Here is an 11831-nt window from a genome sequence, read left to right as displayed (position 1 = left end):
TATTTTATGTGATACTATCAAGTGTCTTTGTACGTACCGAAGTATTTATAATATTCATTTAGATAGCCATGGTGGTCCGATCAGGTAACTAAAAAGCATGTATGTTCATCTAGCAAAATAGGATGACAACACTTGATATTGTAGATAGTTTTGTAAATTACTTTGTTAGTGTGGATTTATAACTCACAGATATAGATAAAATGGAGATGTCATAATTAACAAATACTCTGATGGTTAAAGTGTCTTTATGACTTATACCAACCAAGGAAGTCCTTAGCCATGTAGTCAAACCATTGCTCTAAACGATTCATCAGGTAAGTTGGTTATTCCTGATAATTGTGGACTATGATTTGTGATAATCGGTTTGTGATAACCAGGTTTTTCAACCAGACTCACTCAAATTATATGTATCACAAGTAACATGGTTTAAGTTGTTAGAACTTGTTTAGGATTATCGAATGATTAAAAGACAACTTAAAATATTGTTTAGGACCATTAGGTCTTTAAGTTGTAAGAATGTTATGTATTAATTATGACATCCTTAAAGTTTTTGTATTTTAAAACATCTCTACTCAAATATATTTTAATAAAACGAAACCGTTTCTGCAAAATGATTTATTATACTTGGATTTTCCGCAAACAAAAAATACTATAATTTTAAAGTGTAAAGAAAAATGTTTTGTTTTCATTTGAAAAATAAGGGATGTCAGAATACCCCACCTTTTGTCTCATAACTAAATATGAGAGTTAAAAAAAAAAAAAAAAAAAAAAAAAAAAAAAAAAAAAAAAAAAAAACTCAATTATTTCATATCCGATCATAAAAATAATCAAGATAAGACATGTCACGACATGTTATATGGGCGCTACATTTTACAAATCCGTATTTGATGTTTCGAGATGGCTACACTACGTCTCGGACCATAACATGCCTTGAAATGCATCTTAGAACCATGATCTTTACACATACTACAATATAAAAAAAATAACAAGAAAAAAAAAATTAAGTGTTCAAGTTTTGTTGAAAATTATTTAAAAAAATGTATATTTAGAATTATATCAATGGGTACACGTCGTTCTAAAAAAAATAAACTAAACAAAATACAACATATTGACTATGGAGAGGAGCCGTATTGTATTTAACAAAAGATGAAGTCTTTTTAACATAAATAAACACAAATATTTCTATTTCCGTATGAAATCTACATCCAATAATTTCATCTGTCCTTTTCACCTTTACAATTGAATTATATACACGGAATTAAACATTTTTAAAAACTAAAAAATAAAAACAATAAAACTGAAACTAACATGTATATGCACTTTTTCTTTTGGTTCCATAATACGCAGACTACATGCTACCTAGTCTTCACCCAAACCCAAACCCAAAACCCAACCCTAACCATAGTCCCGACCCTAAGCTATGTAATTGGGTTCTGATTTGTCGTCTTCCAAAACAGACTTCACATATCGTGGTCACCTTATCCAACACTAACCCACCCTCTCTTTTACCTTACGTCCCCTTCACTTTCGATACTTGTCAAGTCTTGCCCCCATAAGTACAAAACAAATCTTTGATTTATTACAAACTCATGTCTTTCCTTCCATTTTTAATTCCTTATTTTTTTTAAAAGAAATCTAGCGTAAAATTATAGCAAGCAAGAGGTCAAGTCAAGTGCGTATTAGATATTCCTAGTACGAAAAGTTTGATATGGATAAGAACAAGCCATCCATTAGCATCACTTTATAATGTATACTCCCTCCCACTACTTGCCTACTTTCCCCACAAGTAGGGGCAACTCTCATCCTCATACAAACAAGGAAAGCTAAGTCCAACTACAAATCCCACCTATCAATTTAATAAATTGTTTTTGTTTGTATATATAAAATTTGTTTTTCTTTTTTTCCAAAAATAAATAAAACTAAAAGACCATTTTATCTCTATTTATGCATCAACAAACTTTAACATAAGAGGAGTTAGAAGTAACCTTTGGCGTGACTTTTTAAGTAAAAAAAAAAAAAAAAAAAAAAAAAACTTAATCCAATAAGCTATACACGAGAGAAAGCCAGAGAACGGAGACTTTCCCTATTAAGTCATAACTTTTTACAAACAATTGTTCAACGGGTTGTTGACCATGGATTCAATATTTTTCTTGATTACATGTTAAGAGTTTTTTTTTTTTGAGTAATTGTTTAGTTTTTTTTTTTTTACCTTGAAAGGCTGATTACATGTGATATGCATTTACATAAGTGTAAAATCCTTAAAAATCCCACTTTGAGATGTTTGATTTCAGCTGTAATTTCATCTGAAAGTGATGAAGAAGATGAATTTTGTGACTGGGTTTCGATCTGACATGAGAGAATCTCGGATGGGTAGATACCCCTGTTGGAATTTCATTAGCCACGTCAGCAATACTAAATTATATAGTTAAATAAATTTTAATATAAAAATGTTTAAAGGGCACCTTTTTAAACATGAAGTGTCTAGAGTTACTGTTGCCTTTTTTCGGGTGATTGAATTAAAGAAGTAAAGCTCCAGATAGAGGTGTTTATCTGAAGAAAAAAAAAAAGTCAAAATGTGGTCAAACTTAGTTTGACCAAAAATATCATTTTCAAATAATAGAAAATTAATTACCCAAGAATACGTGGAATCTTGCATGAATCAGGTTCTTTAGTTCTATTCTTGCAAGTTGTATTTCCTCCATCACATCAACCAAATTGCCCAAAACAGAACTATTCATCTATTAAAAAAAAAAAAAAAAAGTTTTTTATAAAAGAAATAAAAATAAAAATAAATAAATAAATACTTACTTGGGTTTCATATGCTAAACTTGTATGATCAATATGTTTTTGTGTTGATAATCCAACATTAAAGACAAATCGAAATGCAATTAAAGCATCCATATCTTTGAAACTCTATAAGGCAATAAATAAGGTTGTTAATAAAATAACATAAAGATGACATATTACATGAAAGTTCCAAATAAATATTTTAAAAATAATATCTCACCTTAACAATATTCGTTTCATTTAATATATAGGAAACAGAAATTCTTGTAACTACACCAGAAATAACTGTGAACCTTTGAGTCATTAAGTCAAGGTAATTAAGAACAAGATAATGATGATCTTTGCTACTTTTTAAATCTTCTATAACCCAAAGCTGAAACAAGAAAAAGAAAAAAAGTAAATGAAAGAAGTTTTATATATTAATTAATAAAATAAGCTAATATTTTTAAGTATATCAGAACCTGTAAATCCTTGCGTATGATTTGACACTGTGTTTTTTTCATCAAATGATTATTAACAAATGCAACAGCATCAGTGGGGTTAACTTCTTGTTTCAATATGTGAAAAGCTTGTATCAAGTCTTGAATTCTTTTATCTGTATCTTTTATTGCTACACTTAATGTAGTCACTTTCTCATTGTTAATTTGTCCCTAACATAAAATATATAATCAAAATTTGATACAAGAAATGACAATTGACAAAACAATTTTTTTATAAAATTTCAAATTTCAAATTTTCAATACCTCTTGGTGATGAATAACTTGATGATTTAGTAGATTTTGAGGTGAATATTTCAACTTCAATGCTTCAGACTCTTGAATTCCAAAAGCAAGTGATTGCATATTTTTCTATACATAAAACAGAATTTAAAAGAAAGATAAATTAAAGGGAAGTATTGAATAATATTAATATTACCAGTAATTTCTCTTGTTTCACATGCATTAGCTGCAACTTTGCTTTCTCATGCAAAATTTTGGACAGTAGCAATCTTGTTTCCATTGCTCTGAAAATTCAATATTTTTAACTCAAGAAATAACTGAAATCTTATATATTATATATATATATAATAAAAACAATGCAATTACCTTTTGTGTTGAATATTAGAAGAAGGGTGTAGAATGGTCTGTATAAATCAAAGAATGATTTCAGTTTTAGAAGGTAAAATAGTAAAAGAAAGAAATCAAGATAAAGATATAATAGCCTATAAGCATGTAAAACCTGAGACTTAATTTCATTAGAAAGAAGCTCATATGTTTTTGACATCTGAAGCTCCTCTAGAATATCAAACAAACAATCAATCTGCAACAACAGAGCAATGTCAAGATATCTTAAAGAAAGAAAACAAAAAAAGATAAACAGAAAAATAATAATAATGATGATAATACCGCATGCAAATTCATCTTATCAACTGAAGGTGAAAGAAGTTTTGTTTCTGTTAAGAATCTTGAACTCCATTTGATTCTAGCAATTTTCTCAGTCATCATATCTTCTGTTTTTCTTTTTCTAGACTCTAAATTTTTCACAGGCAAAGGGGCAATGCTGTCATTTTGCAACACACCGTACGTGTCCACAGTCTTACTCCCAATAATGTTGTTAAAATTGGGTTGAGGAGATTTGTTGTTTTTATTCAAAGTAATCAAGGGATTCATCTTGGAAATGCCAATTAAAGATTTGGAATTTGAATTTTCAAGTTTAGCATTCAAAGCAGCAGAAAAGGGAAAGGCCTCTAGGATTCTTAGTTTAGAAATGCTTTTCTCCAAGGATGAAATACTTCCAGCATGTTTTTGGGTTAGAAGAAAACTCGGTTGATTAAAAGGAGTCAAAGTTCCTGGAGATTTATATAGGCTATCATCATTTAAAAGCATGTGATCTTGCATATCAATGAAATGTGTTATTGATCCTGTTAAAGGAGATTTGTTTTCCTTTTCCATGATATCATCTGCTTGAAAAACCATATTCTTGAAATTTGGAGAACTTTGAGTTTCAACCAAAGATTCCATGCTTGAGTTGATACCAAATGCATTCTTGGTCTTATCTTCCACATAACTAAAATCCATGATATCAGACATGTTTTCCTTGTTTGCTAAAAACTGTTTTCCATCTTTAAGAGGTGACTTTAGCACAGAAATATGGGAGACCACATGTAAATCATTGTGTGCATTAGATACAGGTGATATTGATAACTTCCCATAGTCATACTTATTGTGATATTCTCCAACAAGACTCATGTCATTTGATTGAGAATCAATGCTGAATTTAGAGGTAGAAACATCAGGTTGAAAATTTGGCTTCTTATTCAGTGTGAGTAGCATGGAACTTGTTGGGGTTTTCTCATCAAACGAAAGGTGATCAACATCACCCCCTGTGGATGTTTTCAAATCTGCTTCTGAGTCTGATCTAGCAATGCTATTGAAATGCATTGAAAATGATGTGGAGTCCATGGTTTGATCATGATTCCCATTTGATGTGGCAGAGTCTGACAAATCACTTTTAATAAATTTTGCAGATACAGGACCAAAAAAATTATCTTCTGCAAGCAGAAATGTATTTGGACAAAAACAGTTAGCAGCATTCTGAATTTATGTGGACAAAACATCATACAACTGGGAAAGACTATGGTGGCACAATGATATCAAGAACTGTAACCCTACATAGATTGTTTTATGTACAAAATAGTGAAATACTCTGATCAAAATTCAGAACATTCTATACAGTTGGTTATTTGGAGAAGCTGATATCACAAATTATATATGGTCTTGGACTAGCTAGCATTGTTGCAATTTGCAATCAACCCCAAATCTCAATCGTGCTTATGCACTACTAACTTATTAAGATGACCAATTTCCAACTTTGAGCTTAAAAAGATCATGCCAATTTTATTTCCTTTAGGAGGTTTAGATCTCCAGGCTTTCCCAATTTGTTAGTTAACAACTAATGCTCGTTAGAACGCATATTTAATATATCTCAAAAGAGAAGGCCAGGCAAGCAAGATATAGTAGTTCTATAAGAACACGCAGCAAAATATGAGCACAACATTGCATGAAATTAAGTAATTAACACATTGAGATGTGAGAATTCACGTGAATCAAGCGAAAAAAATGATTAGGATCAGAAATACTTGCCATCGTTGGAGGTAGCGGAACCAATAGTGCTTCTACCGGAGGACGGTGACCGAACCACCCGAAAAAACGGACTCCTTGGACCGAGTTCATCCGTATCATCATCTTCGTTGTCGTCTTCTTCGTTTCCGAAAAACTGCTTCAGCTTAGCATCTCGATCAGAAAACCCTAGGTCCTCGTAGGGGGAGCTAGGAGCATTAGCGTCCGGAGGTGTCTCTTCATCTCGATCAAATATGTGAACCGAGGTATTCTCCGCAAAGCTCACACGCCGAGACCTTTTCTTATGGAATGCCGTGGTTCCTTCCTCCGATTTCGTGTTAGAGTGCTTTTCGGCGGTCACCGGCGACGCCATTGTTTGTTTCAGTTGATAGATTACAGTAATTAACAACAATTCGATGGATTCGATTGATCTATAGAGCAGATCGAGTATAAGGTCCTACCAGTGTATCAATGGAGTGATGGATGAGAAACGCTTTTGTGCGGGAAAACTGCAGCGTTTCAAAATGCGAAAAACTTTCCGAGGTGCTAGATCCACTCAACGCTAAAATAGTGAAATTACATCCACGCCCTTCTGTTCAATTAGAAATCCTTTATTTTTCTAGTAGCACGACTCTATTCAAAATTTCAACTAAAGATTTAAAGTCATCCCAAATACCCAAAATATAATTTGATAACTTTTAAATAGAAAAAACATCATAAACGGTTCTTATGTTTTTTCAGATTCTGAAGTTTAGTCCCCGTGGTTTAAAAATCTCATAAATGGTCTCTGTATTTTCAAAACTTTTGACAGATGGTCTTTATTGCTAACTCCGTTAACTTTTGTCCGTTAATTGAGGGGCATTTTCATCATTTCACACCACAGGGACCATTTATGATCTTTTCAGTTATTTTTAAAATATATATATATATATATATATAGATATATATATATATAATTATTTAATCTCTCTCTCTCTCTCTCACACACACACACACATCGATCATCTTCTTCCAAGAAACACAAACACACTCATCTTGCACCTTATTATCACCTAAAATCAAAGAAAAACTCATTAGAACCATATTATAGGTGGTTAAGTCAAAGCAGATGGACCAAATGATAACGAAGAAGAATGAAACCTAAATCCCATTTAGGTATTCTCGCAGAGATGGAAACACCAACCGAATTTGCACCTGTCAAATACACAAACAAATACACACATTCGTATCTATCTTTAATAGAAGCAATCAGTTCGGGAAATGAAATAGTCTCATCTTTAGTTTCGATTCAACAACCAATCTCTTGTTTAGACTTCAATTTTTGGTTCCTATACCCCTGTTTTTTCTTTGTTTCATTTGAGTATTCAAGATTTCAGTCGTTGGGATTAACTACACTCTTATCGAAGGTAACCATACATCTTACTCTTCCTCACTATGTCGTCGGTGGAAGGAGACGGTGAAAACCTAACGCCACCATGTCAAGCTCAAAAGTCCTTTCCATCCTCATGTTGATGGGGTTTTCATACGCCACCCTTTTTCAGATCTACGTCGCCCCTCTCAGATCTATGTCGCCAACCCCCTTTCTCAAGGTGTTCTTTAAAAATGCAGAGCGTAGGATTTTATGATTGGGTCGATTTTGGCATGAAAGAGAAGAATAAAAGAAATTAATGACTTCTGATTCGAGTTTACTGATAAATTTCATTGGAACACCGTCATTAACAACCTTGTAAAGAAGTTGTTGTTTGGTTTGTAGGTCTTGAAAAAAAAAGGCGACTTGTGGTAGTTCTTCAATTGAACAATAAGAGTTTTGTTGATGTGTTTGAATCAGAAAAAAAAAAAAAAAAAAAAAAAGAGGCATACGAACACAGAAGTTGGTTGTTGCTTTACACACACACACAAACAGAGAGAGAGAGAGAGAGAGAGAGAATTGTCATTAATGTCACATCAAAAAAAATTTCTTTTTTTTAAAAAAAAAAAAGTGAAAACATCATAAATGGTCCCTATGGTAATAAAATGATGAAAATGCCCTTCAGTTAACGGACAAAACTTAACGGAGTTAGGGATAAGGACCATCTGTCAAAAGTTTTGAAAGCATAGGGACCATTTATGAAAATTTTAAACCACAGGGACTAAACTTCAGAATCTAAAAAAACACAGAGACCATTTATGATGTTTTTTCTTTTAAAGATATGTTATTACGATTATTTTTTGATTTGTATAGTTTGATATTTTATATTTTATATTAAATAAATAACCATATTTATTGACACCATACAATTTGATATTTTATATTAATTAAATACTTTTTTCATATAATTGCTAATCCTAAGTTGATTCCAACAGATGATGACAAATTTTGCAATAAATGACACCATAAAATTTGTCAAACTTATAATGTATGTACAAAATGTCTCAATCACTAATAGATTGTGTTCACTAATATTCTTCTACTTTTTCTTCTAAAACATTCTGTTATCAATTTTAGACGATGAGAAGTGAAATAAAAAAAATTATTAATTTTATTAAATATGACAAATATCAAAAAATAAAAAATAAAAAGATATTTAATTGCTACTAATAGACTGTTTTGATAGATAAATAAGATCATATTGCACTTTGGTAGAAAATACAATCTTTTTGAGACTGGTTGATGACAATTTGTTAGTCAAGTTGTCGTAGCTGATTTTTTCTTTTGTTTATTTGTTAGTCAAGTTGTCGTAGCTGATTTTTTTTGTTTATGATTGACCAACTTACGTTAGCAATTTTGGAGATCTTCTGGTTGTGTATGTATGTATATATGCATACATACATACACACATACAAATGCACCTACATGTAACCCCTATTAGATATATGAACCCAACTAAACATTATGACCACTTACATACATTCATGCATATATACATGCACAAGGAAAATCTTATTTGGTATAGTTTTATAGTCTACGCATTATAAATGATTTTATCATGTGAGAGACTATCGATTTTATCATGTGAGAGACTATGTTCTCCATATAAAAGGGGTGTTATAGCCTTATAGTCTACGCAACATAAATGATTTTATCATTTGAGAAGCGATGTTCTCCATATAAAGGGGGTGCTTGGGATTGTTTTTTAAATGATATTTTGACTTTTGGCTTTTCTAAAAAGTCAAAAAATTTTAAAAGATGTTTGACATTTATAAAAATCATTTTGAAATTAACTTTTTGACAAAAAGTAACTGATGGTTTTTCTAAAGACAAGAAATCATGATTTTTTTTATGACTTTTGCCTTTTAAAAGGTAAATTACCTTCAAAAGTCAAGAAACATTTTGCAAACACTTTTTAAAAATGATCTTTGACTTTTTTTCCCTAAAAGTTAGAGTCAAAAGGTTCTTTTATAAAAAGAACTTTTCAGCTTAAAAAACAATCCCAAAAACCCCCAACTGGAAACAAAAAAATATTCTTCAGAGACAGTTTTCTTTGTAAGGATATGTTTTCACTTTTATATGATTAGAGTGGTTAAGAATCAAGCATGTTCTTGATTATGCTTAGGCTTAACCCCTACATCATATCTTTTGTTGAAAGTTTGTTCTTATTATAATATAGAAATACTTGGCATATTTTACTTTGTTGTTTGAATGTGATTTCAATGCTTTTCATCCCACCCAAAAAAAGAAAAGATAAAACAAAGCGGAATATGACCAACTCCAGATCTCTCGCTTGTCCAAAAAACATAAATACCCTCATTCTCATCACCAACACTTGTAAGCTCATTAAGAAATTAGCAAAATTCTGAACACCATTGTTTCTAGATTCCCAATTATGATGACAAATTGACAATAGTGCACATACAACAAAATGTAGCATATAACCATTGTTACTTTTCTAATGTCAATATGAAACAAAAACTACAAATGGAAATGCATAAAATGGACTACACATAACATCTCAGTGTGACAAGAAACCTGATTTCAACCATATAAAGCACGCCATGGCTCTTTTTCATGTTCTTTTGACACCTTGTTTGGATTCCATGTTATGTTTTCTTTCACAAATTGCAAGGAGGACACACTAGCCAAAGTTTCTCCTATTTTACAAATCACCTGTGAAAGAAAACAAAATGATCAAAAGGCGAACACGATGAGAAGGGTATTAACGTCTTTTGCACACAAAAGAAGATCAAGAATAGGTACCTCAAGGTCATTTGTTGTACTTTTATGTTGACCAATTTGCCCAATCAGAATGAATGCTGGTGTCTTCAAGACACGGACCAATTGAAGAACACAAGATAGCTGTTCATGGTGAATCTGCATCGATGAGGGTGCCTTTTCATGCCTGGTAGCTAGGGTTTGCATCATGTCAGTTTGTGGACCGATTTGGATGCCATAAACAGATTCATCTGGTGAGTTTTTTCTTTCCAGCTTAATCTTTGACGAGTCTAGAATGAAGGGAAGGATCAATGAAGGCATGTTTGACTTGTCTTCTCCTGCTAATGATGACAATACTTCACTAATGGCACATGCCAATACAGGAGATTCGTACTTTTGCATAACCAAAATGGAAACCTGGTGAAAGGATGGAAGCCATAGGACATTGTTATCACAAGAAATGGTAATTCGTTTGAAAAATCAAACCACTCATAACAAAAATTATAACTATAATCAGTTCAAAATTCATCTCAATATTGTATTTCGCAGCAGTAATCACACAATTTAGGTAAACTGAAGAAGCGATTTGAAGCGAATAAGCGTACTAGCATATCCAATTCTCGGAAGTTAACTAAGTTGTGTTAAGGTGCGCGGATTGCTTAAACCTAACACGAAGAATTGAAAAAACCTAGCAATCAAAGAGTGATACCTACTTGAGGAACTCTATTGCGATCAACGAAGTGAGTGATGTTTCCGGAAGCTCTGACGCCGGTGATTCCATATCGAGCTAGTGACAGATCGAAAGACTCTGTTCTGTAAAATCAAGTAACAAAAGACAACAGATTATAGGATGAACTGAGCGGAGAAATACCGAAACAGCGATTGCGTAACAGAGAAAAGGAGTTGTAGAACTAACGAAATTTGAAGAGGAGAGTTGGCGTTTGGTTGAAGGCCGCCGGTGATGGCGGTGGCGAGGGCTTTGTCGAAGATCAAGATTACTTGTGGAGCAGTCTTCATTGCTTTCTGTTTTTGCCTTTGGGTTTTGGTTGAACTTGAACTTGTTGATACCCGAACCAAGTAACCACGAAGTGGTTCAAATGGTAGGTTTTACGCCTTGGCCCAGCCCATCTCATTAGGAATAATTTAGAAACAGATGCGAAAGAATTTACCAATAAGACCAATTTGAATGAAACCTGTTGACAATAAATTATTTTTTAAATTTATAAAGAAAATTGATTTTGATATAGTAAATTTATTATGTTTTTTAATTTTGTGTTAATACTAGATTTGAGAGGTTTTACATTATCGGTTTCCGTTAAAATGCAACATCGAAATCAAGTTCGAGAAACTACAGAAATGGCGAAAACAAATATATCTTTTTCGCACTAGTTTTTAAACTGACCCTAACCAATTCCTATAGGATTGGATATTCTTACCCAAAACATCTTTGGATCTGATCCAGTTTGAACTTAATCCAGTTTTGATTTTGTTAATCCAATTTGAAACCGTCCAAATTTCCAAAAAAAAAAAAAAATGATTTGTACACCTCTACCGCCCATGGTTAACAGAAAATAAAAACTATTACAGGTTTTAGTTGTTAACCATGTTTTTTTTTTCTTGTAATAATACTAGATTTGGAAAGTACACTTGTACATGTGTGTATCTAAGACCGAATCATGCAAATACTCAATTTCCTTCACTTTTTCCCTCTTAGTTCAATCCCTACCTCTCTAACATCACAATCTCTTTAACTCTCATGCATACTATACATGCACGTGCACCACCTTTGTTTGTACACTAAATATTTAAGTGAATAC

The 11831-nt window shown here is 32.1% G+C and overlaps 2 protein-coding genes across 2 annotated transcripts; both read right to left on the bottom strand.

Moving 5' to 3' along the window:
* Window positions 1-2049: 2049 nt before the first annotated feature.
* Window positions 2050-6486, bottom strand: LOC145014269 (uncharacterized). Its single transcript, XM_078972651.1, has 12 exons — window positions 5910-6486; window positions 4173-5317; window positions 4006-4086; window positions 3873-3910; window positions 3703-3790; window positions 3531-3635; window positions 3249-3437; window positions 3008-3160; window positions 2809-2913; window positions 2633-2738; window positions 2463-2550; window positions 2050-2380 (listed from the first exon to the last, which is right to left on the bottom strand). The coding sequence occupies exons 1-12, from the start codon at window positions 6256-6258 to the stop codon at window positions 2206-2208; spliced, it is 2622 nt and encodes an 873-aa protein (XP_078828777.1). The 5' UTR covers window positions 6259-6486; the 3' UTR covers window positions 2050-2205.
* Window positions 6487-9647: 3161 nt separating this feature from the next.
* On the bottom strand, window positions 9648-11085 carry LOC145014280 (period circadian protein). Its single transcript, XM_078972664.1, has 4 exons — window positions 10931-11085; window positions 10728-10827; window positions 10060-10431; window positions 9648-9969 (listed from the first exon to the last, which is right to left on the bottom strand). Exons 1-4 carry the CDS (start codon window positions 11029-11031, stop codon window positions 9838-9840), a joined length of 705 nt encoding a protein of 234 aa, XP_078828790.1. The 5' UTR covers window positions 11032-11085; the 3' UTR covers window positions 9648-9837.
* Window positions 11086-11831: the final 746 nt, after the last annotated feature.

The sequence above is a fragment of the Lactuca saligna genome, chromosome 9 (assembly GCF_052625555.1).
Source record: "Lactuca saligna cultivar CGN05327 chromosome 9, ASM5262555v1, whole genome shotgun sequence".
Taxonomy (NCBI): Eukaryota; Viridiplantae; Streptophyta; class Magnoliopsida; order Asterales; family Asteraceae; genus Lactuca; species Lactuca saligna.
The sequence above is the reverse complement of the archived record's forward strand: the minus strand, read 5'-3'. Positions and strand labels throughout refer to the sequence as shown.

What these genes read in the sequence shown, in the direction of transcription:
- LOC145014269 (XM_078972651.1), bottom strand. Translation starts at nt 6,258, where the DNA reads ATGGCGTCGCCGGTGACCGCCGAAAAGCACTCTAACACGAAATCGGAG. An exon ending in TTCCGCTACCTCCAACGATG is followed by an intron (nt 5,318 to 5,909) that starts GCAAGTATTTCT and finishes TTCTGCTTGCAG; the next exon opens with AAGATAATTTTTTTGGTCCT. An exon ending in TGAAACAAGAGAAATTACTG is followed by an intron (nt 3,636 to 3,702) that starts GTAATATTAATA and finishes TTTTATGTATAG; the next exon opens with AAAAATATGCAATCACTTGC.
- LOC145014280 (XM_078972664.1), bottom strand. Translation starts at nt 11,031, where the DNA reads ATGAAGACTGCTCCACAAGTAATCTTGATCTTCGACAAAGCCCTCGCC. An exon ending in AACTCTCCTCTTCAAATTTC is followed by an intron (nt 10,828 to 10,930) that starts GTTAGTTCTACA and finishes TTGATTTTACAG; the next exon opens with AACAGAGTCTTTCGATCTGT. An exon ending in ATCGCAATAGAGTTCCTCAA is followed by an intron (nt 10,432 to 10,727) that starts GTAGGTATCACT and finishes TCCTTTCACCAG; the next exon opens with GTTTCCATTTTGGTTATGCA.